The sequence below is a fragment of the Dreissena polymorpha genome, chromosome 2, assembly GCF_020536995.1.
Source record: "Dreissena polymorpha isolate Duluth1 chromosome 2, UMN_Dpol_1.0, whole genome shotgun sequence".
NCBI lineage: Eukaryota > Metazoa > Mollusca > Bivalvia > Myida > Dreissenidae > Dreissena > Dreissena polymorpha.
The window spans coordinates 136,987,455-137,004,187 of record NC_068356.1 but is presented as its reverse complement, the minus strand read 5'-3'; the positions used below and the strand labels follow the sequence as shown (position 1 = coordinate 137,004,187).

Genomic DNA, 16,733 nt, shown 5'->3' with positions numbered 1-16,733 from the left:
AAGAATTTAATGATAAACTTCAATACATGCCAAAATCTATGAAAAGGCCCCTTTAAAGGTAAGTCTCTTCTTATTACAAATTAAGTCCAGGCAGAATCATCATCATCACCAACTGCATTTTATTTAAGTTATTAAACGCTGATTAAGACAAAATATGGGATTTAGACATGTTGTATTTAACTGTTTTAGAGATTTACTATGACCGCCCCCCACCCCCCCTGGCACACACACACACACACACACACACACACACACATAATTTGCTGACTAAATTACTTATGTTTCAATAATGCACCATGTCCATATACAACAAAACCTCATGTACTGCACATCCAATAGGGTGTTAGCAGTACCTTCAATTTCTGCTGATAAGGTTTTTCAGTTTAAGAACTAACCTCTATGATTTTCAACATAAAATTGCTGTACACTTTATAACACAAAATTATTTTCTTTATTGATAGTTTGTTAACATTGTATTGGGAAGCAACATTCTGCTTAAGATCTTGTTGGATGTGTTTTGGCATTTTTACTGATATTTATTACAAATCCCCAATAATCAAGTAGATATGCCCCAGTTGTAATGTGTATTTGTAATTTTATGATGTCCTGCACTTGAGGTGGATTTATGTGAGGACCTGGAGTGCGTCCCAGCACGCCTACCTACTTTGCATACAAGACTTACATAATTTGGGACGAAATTTGAATTATAGCTGAAATTTCAAGCTATTTAGTTGTTCACAAAAGACATGCCCCTGTGATGTCTATGATTCCAATATACCGTATTTTACCATGTATAACGCGCTACCATGTATAACGCGCATGCGATTTTTTAAAGCCAAAATGGAGAAAAAAAGAATTCAAGACCAAAAACCCGAAAATTTGGCCGAAAATGGCCGCCATTCTTATATTGCGCAATCATTTAATCTGAGTTTTTCGGGCGCTTAATTTTTTGTTTTAAAGTAGGGAGCGTTTTTACGATCAGGAGCACGGGTTGCATAGCACTATATTTTTTGATAATTTTTAAGATTATTCTCTCGTGAACACCGATATGTCCTTATTGCTGCGCACTGCGCGTGTTTTTTCAAGACCCCTGCGCGTTAAATTCGAACCACCATTACCTTTTACTCACATTTGAACAGTGTAACATTTTCATTACCTGCCGCTCACAACATCGTATGACATCTTCTTCTGCAGACCCGCAACATCGCAATGTCCAATTTTACGCAAATCGTCCGTGGATCCCATTTTATTTTTCATCGACTTAAATATTTCCCCATTAAGAGATGCTCCCCATTTAATCCAGTTTGACCCGGTATTTCGCGCCTTCACTGCGTCTAGTTGATATTATAGTGAGACAAACAATACACCCGAACGCTCAATTCCATACAGTTGGCGTTATTGGCGTAAAGCCATTTGACAAATATCATTTGTTTGTCTCTATTGAAAGAAAATAAAACGAGTCTATATCTCTATTGTTGGTTTGTAACCTACGTAGTATACTCGCACAGTAGCATATTTATGCAGAGATCGGAAAATGATTGATAAACGTATTCGTCGTTTCAATGCTTAGGGCCGAGTAATTTCGGCAAATCGGAACTCAACCTACGTAATACACTTGCTCAATTAACCGTTGAACTCCACCTCCGTTCTCTTCAAAAGGTTCGAAGGCGGAGCTTTGCACGTGCTATTATTTAATTGGACGATTGCCATTGAGGAACAAACACACAATTGGTTCGGCATGTTGATTGCTAGACAAAGGAAGCCAATTTTGTCGGCGAGAAACTTGTCGCTTTATTGCTTCAGACAGGAAGCGGCTTTCCTTTGATGACGTCAAACTGTCAATTCACATAGAGTGCAAATTTTCGGAATTGCTAACATTAAACTAAAGCAAAAGCGAAGTTGAAAAATATGATTGAAATAATTAGCCTCAGTTCAAATAAGACATTTTGCATTGTAAATCAACGAGTTTTCATGACAACAAAAACTTTAACAAACAATACCGCGACGCACGGGGATCGATATAGCTCGATTTTTTTTAATGAACAATCAATGAAGAAGTGAGAAAACACCAACAAAGACATTTTTTTCATCTTTTAATTTTTGTCAAAACTGTTACTACCCCGTTCATTCCTAACCTTTCCCGCTATATGTTGTTTCGACAACGGCCCCTTCAGTCTATAACATTATAGGGTGTAGTTTTCTGCAATAACAAAAATGGCGGCGATTGTGAAGATTTACGATTATGAAATGGATTTTTTGCAATTTAGCAACCAGGAAAGCGTTGTGTCAATGTATTACGCGCACTGAATTTTTATTTTGAAATTTGAAGGTAAAAAACCGCGCGCTATGCATGGTAAAATACGGTAATTTCAGCCCCTGCTGTGACCTGGCACAGGGCATGTCAGAACTGAATCTGAGTTATGAAACCCAAGAGCATGTGCATTAAAGCACTTTGGAATATAGGAGACAGGCGGGAGATAATGCAAGGCTATAAATTACTGAATATGTTTAAACAATATTTAAAAATGCAATTTTTCAAGAATAACGCAGACAGGCTTATTAATTATTCATTCTAAATACATATAAAAAGTATATTGTAACAATTAATTTCATTAATTTCATCCTCTTCGCCTGTGGTCTCAAATGGCGTTTTGTAGCTTGTGGGTTTATCACAGGGTGGCTTGCCCTACGCCCAACCCTCCCCCTTTTTTTAGATGGGCTAAGGGCTGTCATTGACTTTTTTATGACTGGGAAAACAAAATGCCAAGGAATCAAGATCCAGTAAACCAAATTTATCAATAGGATAGCTGTTAGTAATGTCTTAAGCCAGTGTATAGAATTAATATCATTGTTAAGTCTTTACAAAATTGAACTCTTTATAATTGATCAAACAGCATCTATACCCATTAATTTATTGGGACCAAAACAATTGTTCTGTACTACAAAGAAGACGTGACATAACAAGTTACAAAGAGAAGCAAATTCTTTAGACATCAAAGTTAATGTAATTAAAACCCAATCAGTGCCCGTGAATATTATGTGTACAATAAATATGCCAGCAAGCTGTTGTGTTTAGTCAAGCGGACATATGCATCCCAGACGAAAATGCCATCAAACTTATTTTCCACCCTTGATATTGACTCTCTCAAACTTTTATGTATTTAAGTTAGGATTATCTGATGTAAGATACGCAAGTACTTACGAAAAAATGCAGTAGAAGAATTTTTAGCTCATCTATTTTTTGAAAAAAAATTATGAGCTATTGTCATCACCTTGGCGTCGGCGTCGGCGTCTGCGTCGGCGTCGGCGTCTGCGTCGGCGTCGGCGTCGGCGTCCGGTTAAGTTTTGCGTTTAGGTCCACTTTTCTCAGAAAGTATCAATGCTATTGCATTCAAACTTGGTACACTTACTTACTATCATGAGGGGACTGGGCAGGCAAAGTTAGATAACTCTGGCGTGCATTTTGACTGAATTATGTGCCCTTTTTATACTTAGAAAATTGAAAATTTTGGTTAAGTTTTGCGTTTAGGTCCACTTTTTTCAGAAAGTATCAATGCTATTGCATTCAAACTTGGTACACTTACTTACTATCATGAGGGGACTGGGCACGCAAAGTTAGATAACTCTGGCGTGCATTTTGACAGAATTATGTGCCCTTTTTATACTTAGAAAATTGAAAATTTTGGTTAAGTTTTGTGTTAAGGTCCATTTTATTCCTTAAGTATCAAAGCTATTGCTTTCATACTTGCAACACTTACTAACTACCGTAAGGGGACTGTGCAGGCAAAGTTATGTAACTCTGACTGGCATTTGGACGGAATTATGGGCCCTTTATACTTAGAAAATTGAAAGTTTGGTTAAGTTTTGTGTTTTGGTCCACTTTACCCCTAAAGTATCATAGATATTGCTATCATACTTGGAACACTCGCAAACTATCATAAGGGTACAGTAAAAGGACAAGTTGCATAACTCTGGATGTCATTTTTACGGAATTATGGCCCTTTTTTGACTTAGTAACTTTGAATATTATGGTTAAATTTTGTGTTTCGATCCACTTTACTTCTTAAGTATCAAGGCTATTGCTTTCAAACTTCAAATACTTTCATGCTATCATGAGGTTATTGTACCTGGCAAGTTGAATTTTACCTTGACCTTTGAATTACCTTGACTCTCAAGGTCAAATTATTAAATTTCTCTAAAATTGCCATAACTTCTTTATTTATGATTAGATTTGATTGATACTTTGACAAAACTACTCTTACCTGACATACCACAATAGACTCCACCCAAACCATCGCCCGTGCCCCCCCCCCCCCCCCAACCCCCCCTCCCCCCCCCCCCCCCCCTATTTTTTTTTTTTTTTTTTTTTTTTTTTTAAGATCATCTCACAAATGACCACCACACCCTCACACTATACCCCCCCCACCCCACCCCCTCCCCAATTTTTTTTTAAACGGTTAAAAAACAAAACTATTTATTTTGATTATTTTATGTTTGAAATACCGTCCAACCATCGCACCCAAGAATCCCCCCCCCACCCCCCCTCCCCCCACCCGAATCCCCCCCCCCCTATTTTTTTTTTTTTTTTTTTTTAAGATCATCTCACAAATTACCACCACACCCTCACACTATACCCCCCCCCCCCCCACCTCACCCCCCCCCCCATTTTTTTTTATGAAACGGTTAAAAAACACAAATATTTATTTTTATTATTTTATGTTTGAAATACCATCCAACCATCGCACCCAAGAATCCCCCCCCACCCCCCCCTCCACCCTCCCCCCCCACCCCCGATTTGTTTTTCCTTTTTTTTCGCATTTTTGGAAGAAAATGTAATAAATGTCCACACCCCCACACAATGCACCGCTCTTCACTCCACCCCTCCCTCCTTTGTGATTGAAAATAAGAGTCCCTTCACCTTTAAAAAGAAAATAGATGAGCGGTCTGCACCCACAAGGCGGTGCTCTTGTTTATTTTAGTGCTCAATGACTAACAAGTTATACTTATCAGTATAAGTACTCATCATGGTTACTTTTATTATACAAATTCAAATGGCTTTATTTTTATTCATTGATAAATTATAATTTATCTGCACTATGGGAAAACTGGGCTTAACCCATTCCATACTACAGCCTTATCTCTAGGTAACCCCTATCAGTAATAGCCTTATCTGCACCTAGATAGCCAATACCCTGTTTGGCTCTGTATGCCTGAGTGACAGATTATCTGTTTATTGTGGCTCTAGGAGAAGTGCCCCCCCCCCGGAGAACTGCCCCCCCAAAGATTTTTCACTGGGCGGAGAACTGCCCCCTCACTGTTTTTGTATAGGGCGGAGAACTGCCCCCCTGCTGATTAATAAGGGGCGGAGAACTGCCCCCCTGTCAGAATTGATGACCCGGAGAAGTGCCCCCTAATTAAAGAAATAGCGGTGATATATAAAGCGAGTATTATAATGACAATAACGCCAGTAACTTTCTTGCTATTATGTATGGAAATTGAGTGAAATTTCAAAAGTAATATAAAGTTGTACAAGTAATAAAAGTTATAAAACGGCATAAAATACCTGCCTCGGCATGGACGTCGTCACGTCGCCAACTTGATAATCACGTGATTTTCGTCAATGTGAACAAAGAAAAACAAATAACTTTTTGCTAATAAAAAGTTTTCGCGGCTGAATTATTTGATATTTTCCCCGTAATAAAAACAAACAATTAGCATGCAATTTAATCCATCCTTATGCCAGCTGAAAACAATAATTTATTTGTTTGTTTTCGCCAATTACGGATTTGGACGGTTCAATATAATAAACCCGTATGCGGCTTTATTCAAAGCTAACAAGTTCTTAACAATTAAGGTCGGTCCGGTCTACCAATTAAAAGATTAAAAGATCGCGGTACTTATCGTTAACGGTAACAAGTTCTCTGCCTGCCTTATTAGCTGCTAATTAAAGCAACTGTTACCGATTTTGTTTGTTTGGCATGTCGACATGATCTGCTCAAAATGCAAACTGCGGACAACTCGACGGTCTGGCGATGCTACCGACGGATAAGGTGCTAGAAGACATGAATTAACTAAACAACATAAATAAATTGCTTATAAATTCAACTTCACTTCACTTTTTTCTTCAAGTCAGCTAAATTATTGCCTTTGCCATGCCTATTAATTTACTTTTTATATGTCAATTAACGTTTTTTCCATGGGTCAATACTATCTTTATAATGTAAATTAATTCCGATGTAACTTTTCCTCCATAAGTACCGAGTTGCACGTCTATATTTAGTTGCAACACATTGCCAGTATTAACACGCACGCGTTTCCTGTGTGGATCTCGACTATGTTTCGCGCTCTTATTAAAACACGACTTTTACAAGGCATTCATGTATAGTGAGTGGTGCAGATGCGTACCAAGGGCCTTAAACAGTATTATCACATGCCTCTAGACAATTTGTGTTATTCAGTTCAATAAATGGTAATATACTTGTACTGAAATTAAATTGTTACCGGATAAAATGTGTACGGCGATAACGTAAAATTACCCGTAAGTATTGTTTTCACTACGTAACTAATAACTAATATGACACCGGGGGGCAGTTCTCCGCCCCTACAGATTTGATGGGGGGGCAGATATCCGCCTACTAAATTCTGACAGGGGGGCAGTTCTCCGCCCCTACCGATTTGATGGGGGGGCACCTCTCCGCCACCTTTAAAATAAGGGGGCAGTTCTCCGGGGGGCAGTTCTCCGGGGGGGGGGGCACTTCTCCGGATACCGTTTATTGTCAGTGGTGTGAAATAGGAGGGATCACAATAGGGTGCATTTTATTGTTATTTGGTTGACACATTTTGGTACAGATATTTGGCATTTTATTGTTATTTAATTACCAATAAAGAAAATAAACATGTCTAACTGTGAAAGTGCCATAATCTTCCATAACTAAATGAAATGAGAACAAAAACATTCCATTCTTTTCAAAATAGTTTATCCAATTTAATAATTATTTCAAGAATAAATATTTCACAAACAGAAACAGTTTTTGTAACAAATACAAAATTTCTTTTCTTTTACCTTCAATAAAAAGTTTGCAAAATAAAGTTTCATTTGTAATTAATTTTATGAAAACCAAATAAACCCAAAGAACTGTTCAAAACTGCTTAGCTCATTCATTTGAACTTTATAAAAATTTCTAAATTTATAACAAACAATAATCTGAATAAATACTAAAAATAAATATTTATCACTTTATCATTCCCCTTTGTTCACAGAACAATCATCTATCATCTATCACCTTCACTCTAAGAAGATTTAGCCAACTCAACATGCCAGTCCTTGAAACACGGGACACAGATGTGTACATTGCATTCAAGGCATATCACATTGCATTCATGTCTTCTTTTTTGTTTCGTGCACTGTCTGCAACGGCCTCTTTTTTCCGAATGCCCAGGGAAGTGCCCCGCTTTCACCGTCGCCATTTTCGCCGCACCATTCTCGCAGTAATCCCCTATCAGCTGTTTTGAGAGGTTCATGCGGAAGTCCAATACCGTCCTGTCTTTTGCCTTCCCAGTGCGGCTTCTTTGTTGGTGGAATGGCGATTCCCTCATCACGACATATCCATTTGTAATTGCCGTATCCAGTATGAAGAAGAACATGTATGTCCACCACTTTCTTGATGTTCGGAACGTTGGGTACTCCGTCCTAAGCTGGTCTGCATGATCAACTCCATTCATGTTGTTGTTATATTCTGGAATGATGCGTGGGGCCGGTACTTGGTGAACTTCTCCGTTGCGCTTTTTTCTCAAAACAGTGGCGCCTATGTCCTTTGGATTTTCTGCAGTGGACAGTGTGTAGATTGGCTTCTTGTCCATCCAGACACACGCCAGTTGTTCACCTTTGGTTGCGAACACATAGTCCCCCTGCTCTTGCACTTTTTTCTTTCCCAGCAGTGAAGATGGGTAGCCTTTCCTGTTAGTGCGCACAGTCCCACGGGCGTACGTTTCCTGCTTTAGGAGTTCTTCAAACAACACGGGACTTGTAAAGAAATTGTCCACATTCACAATATAAAACATCCCCTTGATAACACGGCTCAAGTCCAACACTACTCTTGTAGCCAAACCTACTTCCGCGGTGTTTGCGTCCTTGCCAGTGTAGACTTGAAAGTCATTTACATAACCATTGACTGGATCAGCCCGTACCCACACTTTCACTCCGTAGCGAGCTGGTTTCAATGGCATGTATTGTCTGAAGCCAAGACGACCTCGGAACTTGACCATAGCCTCGTCAATTGAAACATTTCTGTGGGGGTTGTATAGCGTCAGGCATAGTTTTCTTACCGCATCCAGGAAAGGCCGAATCAAGTACAGTTTGTCGTGGTCCTTATGTCCCTTTGGCTTCATTTTGGTCCTGTCATTACAGTGAAGGTACTGTAAGACCTTCATGAAGCGATCCCTGGTCATAATTCGCCGAACACTAAAGTTTCCGTACAGGACATCGGTTGACCAGTACATGGCCATCTGAGGCAGCTGAAAACAGAATGGTTCAATATTAGTTTTGTATAAATAATTTGAAAATGTCTGAAAATATTGCCTAACACGTTTTTATATATATTCCAGGACACATAAGGTTGAACAAATCACCTTCTCAATGGTCAAGACAAGAACACAGACTATTTGCTATTTTTCAGGTACACCCAATTGAATCAGCTTCAACTCAAGAACACAGACTTTTTCATCAAATTATATTCGCAACATCTGTATTATATGCATGTTTCAATATCAGTGTTAGATATTTATTTTGTAGATATGTATCATGTTCATTTTGTAGCATAAACATTCACAATTATAATGTTGATAAAAAAGAAAGTACTTTTACTATAAACATTCTATATATAAATATATAAATATATATATATATATATATATACATGAAATAATGGGTACTATAAATACATTTAAATATTGTAATAATTGCAAACATGTACAACGTTCATGAACATTTAATGATTTTCAGAGGTTCTACCTACTTGAACTATGCTCATGTATATCCGTATTCCGAGCCATGCCTTTATTTCTGCCACTGTGACAGGTCGCTATGCCTTGTCAAATTTAACTTCCATTTTTTGACTAGCAAACAAGTTTGTTTGTTCCACCAAAAGTTTGATTAAAAACATGGGAAAAAACATATCCATAAAGTCCCATTCATTTTGATCTGGATCGAGATCGAATCTCGGACCAGGCTCTGGTCCACGGAATGCCTGTTTTGGATGATCCGAATGATCATTTTCAGTCCATTTGTCATCGTCACGAACAGGCTCATTTTCCTTATCACTGTCATTTTGTTCATCATTTAATTCCTCATCCGAATCAACTAAATCAGCTAACGGTAAATCATCCGATTCAAAACCACTAAAATCACTCTCATTGTCAGAATCCGTCTCCATTGTTGTAAAAAAGCTGTGTCACAATGTCTGTTTTCGTCTGAATTTCGCGAAGTTTTGACAGGAACCAGTTTTGAAAAAGTAGTCATCCGAGTCAGGAAACGATTGTTACAAAAATTTTGATTGGTTGGGAAAATGACTGCTAAGAAAGAATGTTACTTTATGGACCAATTAAATCGGACGTATTTTTACGTCGTTAGGCATTCAGAGCTACATCCGCAGGTGCGCATAATTACGGCACTCGGTATACACGCTATTGATTATTGGACGGATTATTGCGTCAGCCGGGATTCCACTCAAGCTATTTTGAGCGCATTATTACGGCGCTAGTATGGAATGGGTTTATACATGTGTGTGTGTAGTGTCTTCAAGATTAGAATGTACAGTCCGCGAAGGCTGATCGGGGACAGCACTTTCGGCTTTAATGGATTTTTCTTTTAAAGGAACTCTAGTCTGAACAAAAGTCCAGTCTCGGCGGTACATTACAATGCATTAAGTCTGGTTTTCCAAGAGAGTGGCTCAAACCAGTTATCAAAATATCAAGTCATGAGAGAGAGGAATGACTCAATGTCTGGAGAGTAACTGGCCATGTGGACACTTAAACCCTTTGCATGCTGGGAAATTTGTTGTCTGCTAAAATGTCGTCTGCTGAATTTATAAAATTAGCATTTTCTTCGATTTTTTTCAAAGAATACTTTCAGAATAGCAAACAGTTTGGATCCTGATGAGAGGCCATGTTCTGTGGCGTCTCATCTGGATCCAAACTGTTTGCAAAGGCCTTCAAAATTCGTTTTTTTAACATGTTTTTATTCAGTATAAAAAGTCAATGAACTCTGCATTGTTGCTGAATATACAATGCACTTGAAAATATGCTGATTGAAATTAAAATCAAAAAAACAACTTAAGCATCAGTATCTGTTCTTTCTGAGCAAAAGTGGCATTTATTGTTAGTGAAGAAGATACATTTTCAAGAATAAACATCAGAATTATAAATGTTTTTAGAATCAGGGTTCGACACTAAGGCACGTCCGACAGACATTGTCTAGTAAGATCGGTGGTCGGGCTAGTAAAACTGCGGGCTAGCTTGTCCGACTGGTCGTACATAAAAAAATCTATACTGATTCATATAACTATGACTAACTGCTGTGAAAACCTTTATTTTTAATGTGTAAAATTACTCTCGTATCCGTTATTACATTAAAACAAAACTAGTGTATTTAAATAAACGCTGAGCATTCACATGATTCATCGCTATTTTTAGACGCAAAGGAGAGCTTCCTGCAGAAATTGCTTGTTTCCATTGGTCAAATTGTCATGAATATTAATGATTTTCTGCAGTGTCGTAAAACTGAAGAGCATGATTTTACAACTGCTATCGAAAATCGGTATCGTCAATGTTAATATTTTTGCGTAGCAGACAAGATAATGTATTTTAAGAATGGCATTGTTCAAGTTCGGATTTTCGTCCGACAAATCAGTTAATAAAAAAAGAATCTGACGCTTAAACTGACACGAAACGTAAATATGAAGAAACACGAAAATGTCAATTTTATCCTAGATGGAAAATCGAGTCAGTTAATCCCATGGATTGAATTTGACGAAGAAAAGCAAAAAAAAGTTTTATTTTATTGTTTTACTCTATGCATAAAAAAACAAATCTGGTGTTCACTGATTATTTACTGATAAATCCTGATTAAACAGTTACATGACACAATTGTGTTCATTTGCTATATGTCATTTGTGGTCTAGTAGACATCAGGTTCGGGCTAGTACATTTTAAGAGGAGCTGGTCCGACGGTCTTGCTGTAAAAAAAGTTAATGTCGAACCCTGAGAATGTGAGCATTTTATCCAGTAATCTCAAAGTACCAGTTTTTGGATAGAAATCCAATAGCATTATTATTTAGAAGTTTGCAATCCCTTGTTCTGAAATAAAGATCATTAACAAATATGCGGAGTAATTTATTTAAACAAACAGAAAATGCATTCTGAAACCCTTAATAGGAGTCCTGCAATCATTTGTAATCAATAACTTATGTTTTAAAAAATCATTGGTTCATGCTACCAATTGTAAAATATTGCAACCAATCCCTGAATAATGTAAATATGCCATGATGTTGGAATAACATATATCCCGATCAGACTAGAATATAAATATACCCATTGTCTGTTATAAAAAAATAGTAACATAGGTTACAACTCAAATTTCTCACTTTTTTATGTCCCCCACTATAGTAGTGGGGGACATATTGTTTTTGCCCTGTCTGTTGGTCTGTTGGTCTGTTGGTCTGTTTGCGCCAACTTTAACATTTTGCAATAACTTTTGCTATATTGAAGATAGCAACTTCATATTTGGCATGCATGTGTATCTCATGAAGCTGCACATTTTGAGTGGTGAAAGGTCAAGGTCATTCTTCAAGGTCAGAGGTCAAATATATGTGGCCAAAATCACTCATTTTATGAATACTTTTGCAATATTGAAGATAGCAACTTGATATTTGGCATGCATGTGTATCTCATGGAGCTGCACATTTTGAGTGGTGAAAGGTCAAGGTCATCCTTCAAGGTCAGAGGTCAAATATATGCGGCCCAAATTGCTTATTTTATGAATACTTTTGCAATATTGAAGATAGCAACTTGATATTTGGCATGCATTTGTATCTCATAGAGCTGCACATTTTGAGTGGCGAAAGGTCATCCTTCAAGGTCAGAGGTCAAAGTCATCCTTCACAAGGTCAAGGTCATCCTTCAAGGTCAAACATCATATAGGGGGACATTGTGTTTCACAAACACATCTTGTTTAAACTTATTATAATTTGTAAATTATCAACTGGTAGGAGAGAAACATACATTTATGTTTGTTCTCCCTTTCTTCTGTTTGAATCACATTCTGAAGAAGTACATGTATTTGAACTTAAGTAAACTACTTTATAATTTTAACAAAGGAAATTAAAGCAAATTTTGTTGCAGAATTTAATTTTATTTTGTATACTGTCTTGCTATACCATTCGACCCTAACATATTGACTGATTATATTCATAAATGTAGCAATATTTGTATGTTTCTTATTGGCTTTTGTGGTCTTGTGCTTCATTTAAATAAAAAAGCCTGTGTGGTAAGAGTGGTACAATAGACTGATCCCGGAAAAGCACGAGTTTAGAAAAACCCACTAATCACCCCGGTACAAACATTGCTGGTCCGTTATATCAACCAATGATAGCTTCCTTTAGATAATAACGGTTGATACGGTGTGTGATTTTGAAAGGATTACAAATGGGTCATGTTTATTTGTACCAGCAGATTAGTGGGTTTTTCCAAAAAGTTGCTTTTTCCGGGATACATATATTGTGTAGTAAAATATAACACCCTGATGCCTGTGATGTTAATCAAGATTAAAGGTAGAGGTAAATATTACTCTAAGAGGGATTTGCAGGACTGTTATACACTTAGAAGCATGATGATGATCATACATTGTTTAACCCCTAAGAAATGATCTACGTAAATTGATGTGGGGGCGCTGCGTAAAACAACAATCAGGTCTTGTGTTCGCGGCATAATACAACTTAATAAGGTAAACATGTTCGCCGCATAATACCAATACATGTAAATGAGACCAACGTGTTCACTGCATAAAACAACAATAAGGTCAATGTGTTTGCTGCATAATACAACTAAATCATGGCGATCCATCCCATGACAAAGAAATAAGTTTTTACAGTAATGTATGCAATTGATTTTGCGTTAATTTGCTGTTCTTGTTGATATCCGAGTTTTTCAAATGGCAGCCTTATATGTTCCCTTTGATATATTGCTCAAGAGCTAGAAGGTAACAACATTGCAGGGCATAGACCTCATTTTTGAAAGTTAATACATGTTTATTATCCAAAAACTACTTCATTACATTTCTACTGTATTTATTGTTTTTAAAATAAAAAGAACAATTTTTAGCAATTATCTGATATGACTGTAAAGTGGTTTACTCTTTATCGTGTTTAATTTGGTTGTAGTTGTATGCATGAACTAGGATGTACATGGTTGTAATACTTAGCTATCTATTCTCCACCGTCAACATTTAAGCATGCCCTTCCGTTTACCAAATCTGCCTGACGCTCCTCACCAGTGGTTATTTCCGTTGATCACAATAATAATAACAAGTGACAGCAAAATGTGTCTAGTACTAAAATTAATATATTTATGAGAAGACCAAAAGTATTGTGTATGCCCCTGCATTGACAGATTTGGGAGGTACATATTGATTGACCCATCCTTCCATCTCTACATGGTGAACACAAATCTTTCTTACTTGCATGGATTTTGTACTTGAACACTACCAACACACCCATATCAACCTTACTGCAGGTTGCTGTTGACGCTCACCTACTTTTGGTTTAGACTAATGCAGAGTCCGATCTCTTGTAGGCTGCAGAGTCCAATCTCTTGTAGGCTGCAGAGTCCAATCTCTTGTAGGCTGCAGAGTCCAATCTCTTGTAGGCTGCAGAGTCCAATCTCTTGTAGGCTGCAGAGTCCAATCTCTTGTAGGCTGCAGAGTCCAATCTCTTGTAGGCTGCAGAGTCCAATCTCTTGTAGGCTGCAGAGTCCAAACTCTTGTAGGCTGCAGAGTCCAATCTCTTGTAGGCTGCAGAGTCCAATCTCTTGTAGGCTGCAGAGTCCAATCTCTTGTAGGCTGCAGAGTCCAATCTCTTGTAGGCTGCAGAGTCCAATCTCTTGTAGGCTGCAGAGTCCAATCTCTTGTAGGCTGCAGAGTCCAAACTCTTGTAGGCTGCAGAGTCCAATCTCTTGTAGGCTGCAGAGTCCAATCTCTTGTAGGCTGCAGAGTCCAATCTCTTGTAGGCTGCAGAGTCCAATCTCTTGTAGGCTGCAGAGTCCAATCTCTTGTAGGCTGCAGAGTCCAATCTCTTGTAGGCTGCAGAGTCCAATCTCTTGTAGGCTAAGAGCTTATATAGGCTGAGAGCTTGTATAAGCTTTATTGCTGATAAATGTTGTTGTTGTTGTTTATCCCTTTACCACTTAGATACGTATTTTGACGCATTTTTATTCCCTCAGAAAGTTAAATTTAAATAAAGACCTATCTTACTAGATGCAAGTTTAAAAGGCTTCATTTCCAACCCTTATATACTGATTAGCAGCAAACAGCATACAACCTGAACAGCCTGCGAGTTACTAACAGGCTGTTCTGGTTTTATGCTGTTTACACATAGCCATTTTTACATTGCTTTGGGTGGGAAAGAGTTAACTAAAATTGACGCATTCCATCTTACAACATTTTCGCTTTTTACAATGCTTAAACACTAGGATGGATATTTTTTATGAACACTCTTAATAAACTAAAATCACCTGCTTCATCTTGACTATGACATTGACCAACTTTGGGACTTAAACTCAGGTCTAAATTTAGGTTACACCAAATTTACCCATCTTTAGTTTCTCCTTAAAATTTACCTGATTTTGTACTTAGCTTTTTCACTCTGGCCTAGTTCTTGGTTAATTATACCCCACCAAACAAAGTTGAGCTTGTCTGTTGGTCAGTGGGTCGGTCGCTCCGTATTAAGTGTCCGCTCTCTGATTAAAGTTGTTTTCATCCAATCTTCACCAAACTTGGTCAGATGTTATATCTAGGCACGGAGTGTATATTGACAGGAGATGAATCGAGTATTTGACCCTTACTGTAGTAAATTCAATCTAATATGCAAAAACTATTCATCCGATTTTATTGGTTTGTACGTTATCGTGTTGCTTATTAATTCCTTTTTCAAAAAAATATAACTTTTAATATGTTCCTGTTGTCATTAATGGATTTATAGCGAGTTAAACACAAGAAATACACATTTTATGTTTTACCACCGCGCGTTTTAACGTGTTGTGGCTATCGAACTTTTACAATCAGCGTACAGCGAAGTGCCGAGGTTATACATTTTGATGAACCCACTCACGTCTTTTGTTAAATTATAGTTCCATTTCTCGGCCGATTTTGACAAATTATATATCATTAGAAAGCTTACGTTACATAGTAAACAGATATATAAATATATATTAAGTGTTTCTTCTGATTTCGACAGCCCGGCGAGTTATAACTTTAACTTTTGCAAATATCATACCGTTTTGGAGTTTTAGAATCTAGATTTACAGTTGACATGTTTGTACTTAATACCAATTTGTAGCGTTTATATTTAGAGTTCAGTTTTAAAAATTACATCTTGCTTAGGAGAATAGAATTCTGTATACGATAAAAAAAAATTGTTTAAAAACGAAAGTAATTAAGGAATGAAGGCGGGAAAAAGTAGCGCGCGTTCCTAACGCACTGAACTGATGCTACGGTCTTGGCGATTATGCTTTTGTTTAGAAACCGGCCATTGAATTTCCTTTGCCATATTATTATATATTTATGGAATATATTGTAGTATTTTGTTCACGAAACATATCAATAAAGCTTATTATAAATTAATCTTAATCAATTAACATTTTCATCTCTTGTTTATAACACAGAAAGGGTGTTAAATTTATGATGAAACAGCGTATATAGCGGACCCTCTCGATATTATTCGGCTTTGCATGCATACTTGAAATAAAATGGGTGTCAAAAACATTCATCGTTTGCTGTTTATTATAAACAAGGTAATTATGTATAATTATTTGAAATGTTATTTACCTTAAATTATCAATTTATTAAAGATTCTTGAAAATCACGGTCGGGGTTACGCGGGTCATTTCGTATTTTGACATCAGGGCATCATGTCCAACTATTCAAAATCAGATTTTTTTCACCGGGACGATGACGGCTTAGATTTAGACAGGAAGACAGATAGTTTGTTCAGACTTATACAACAGTACATCGTCTTCAACTCAAATATATAAATTATTTTTAGACGAATTGTTAGGTGATTACACATATAGCAGCGATGATTCTGAGAATGTTGCCATGTTTCTTATCCGTGTAATCTAGAGTCCATGGTTTGAGCATTTTTATCGCGGTGTTCAAAAAAAGATATCTCAATAATCTTGTTTATTGATAGATCTGTGGTTTTATTGCCCCTGTGTTCAGCACAAACCAATTATCTCGTTATAATCAGATACTGTGCCGACCAATACTAAATAACAATATGGTGTCATACGCCACAGCAGAGACCTATACTTGTATATTGGTCCCTAACCACAGGTGGCAATGTCTGGTCAGTTTACACTTTTTATGATACCTCCATGTCTTCTCGTGGTATTAGTGGTCATTTCTTGGAGTAATGTAACGCCAAATACTCAAGTTTGCGTTTATAAGATATGTAGCGTATTGAAAA

At 37.2% G+C, this 16,733-nt stretch overlaps 2 protein-coding genes across 2 annotated transcripts in view; one reads left to right on the top strand and one right to left on the bottom strand.

Annotated features, from left to right (window-relative positions):
- The window catches only part of LOC127869128 (uncharacterized), a 291,724-nt gene that overhangs the window by 162,995 nt on the left and 111,996 nt on the right, over positions 1-16,733 (top strand). The gene's annotated exons all lie outside the window — the stretch shown is intronic.
- LOC127869129 (piggyBac transposable element-derived protein 4-like) lies at positions 6,992-8,659 on the bottom strand. The gene has a single exon (XM_052411459.1). It carries the CDS (start codon positions 8,503-8,505, stop codon positions 7,291-7,293), a length of 1,215 nt encoding a protein of 404 aa, XP_052267419.1. The 5' UTR covers positions 8,506-8,659; the 3' UTR covers positions 6,992-7,290.

Coding starts and splice junctions, on each gene's coding strand:
- LOC127869129 (XM_052411459.1), bottom strand. CDS start 8,505: ATGGCCATGTACTGGTCAACCGATGTCCTGTACGGAAACTTTAGTGTT.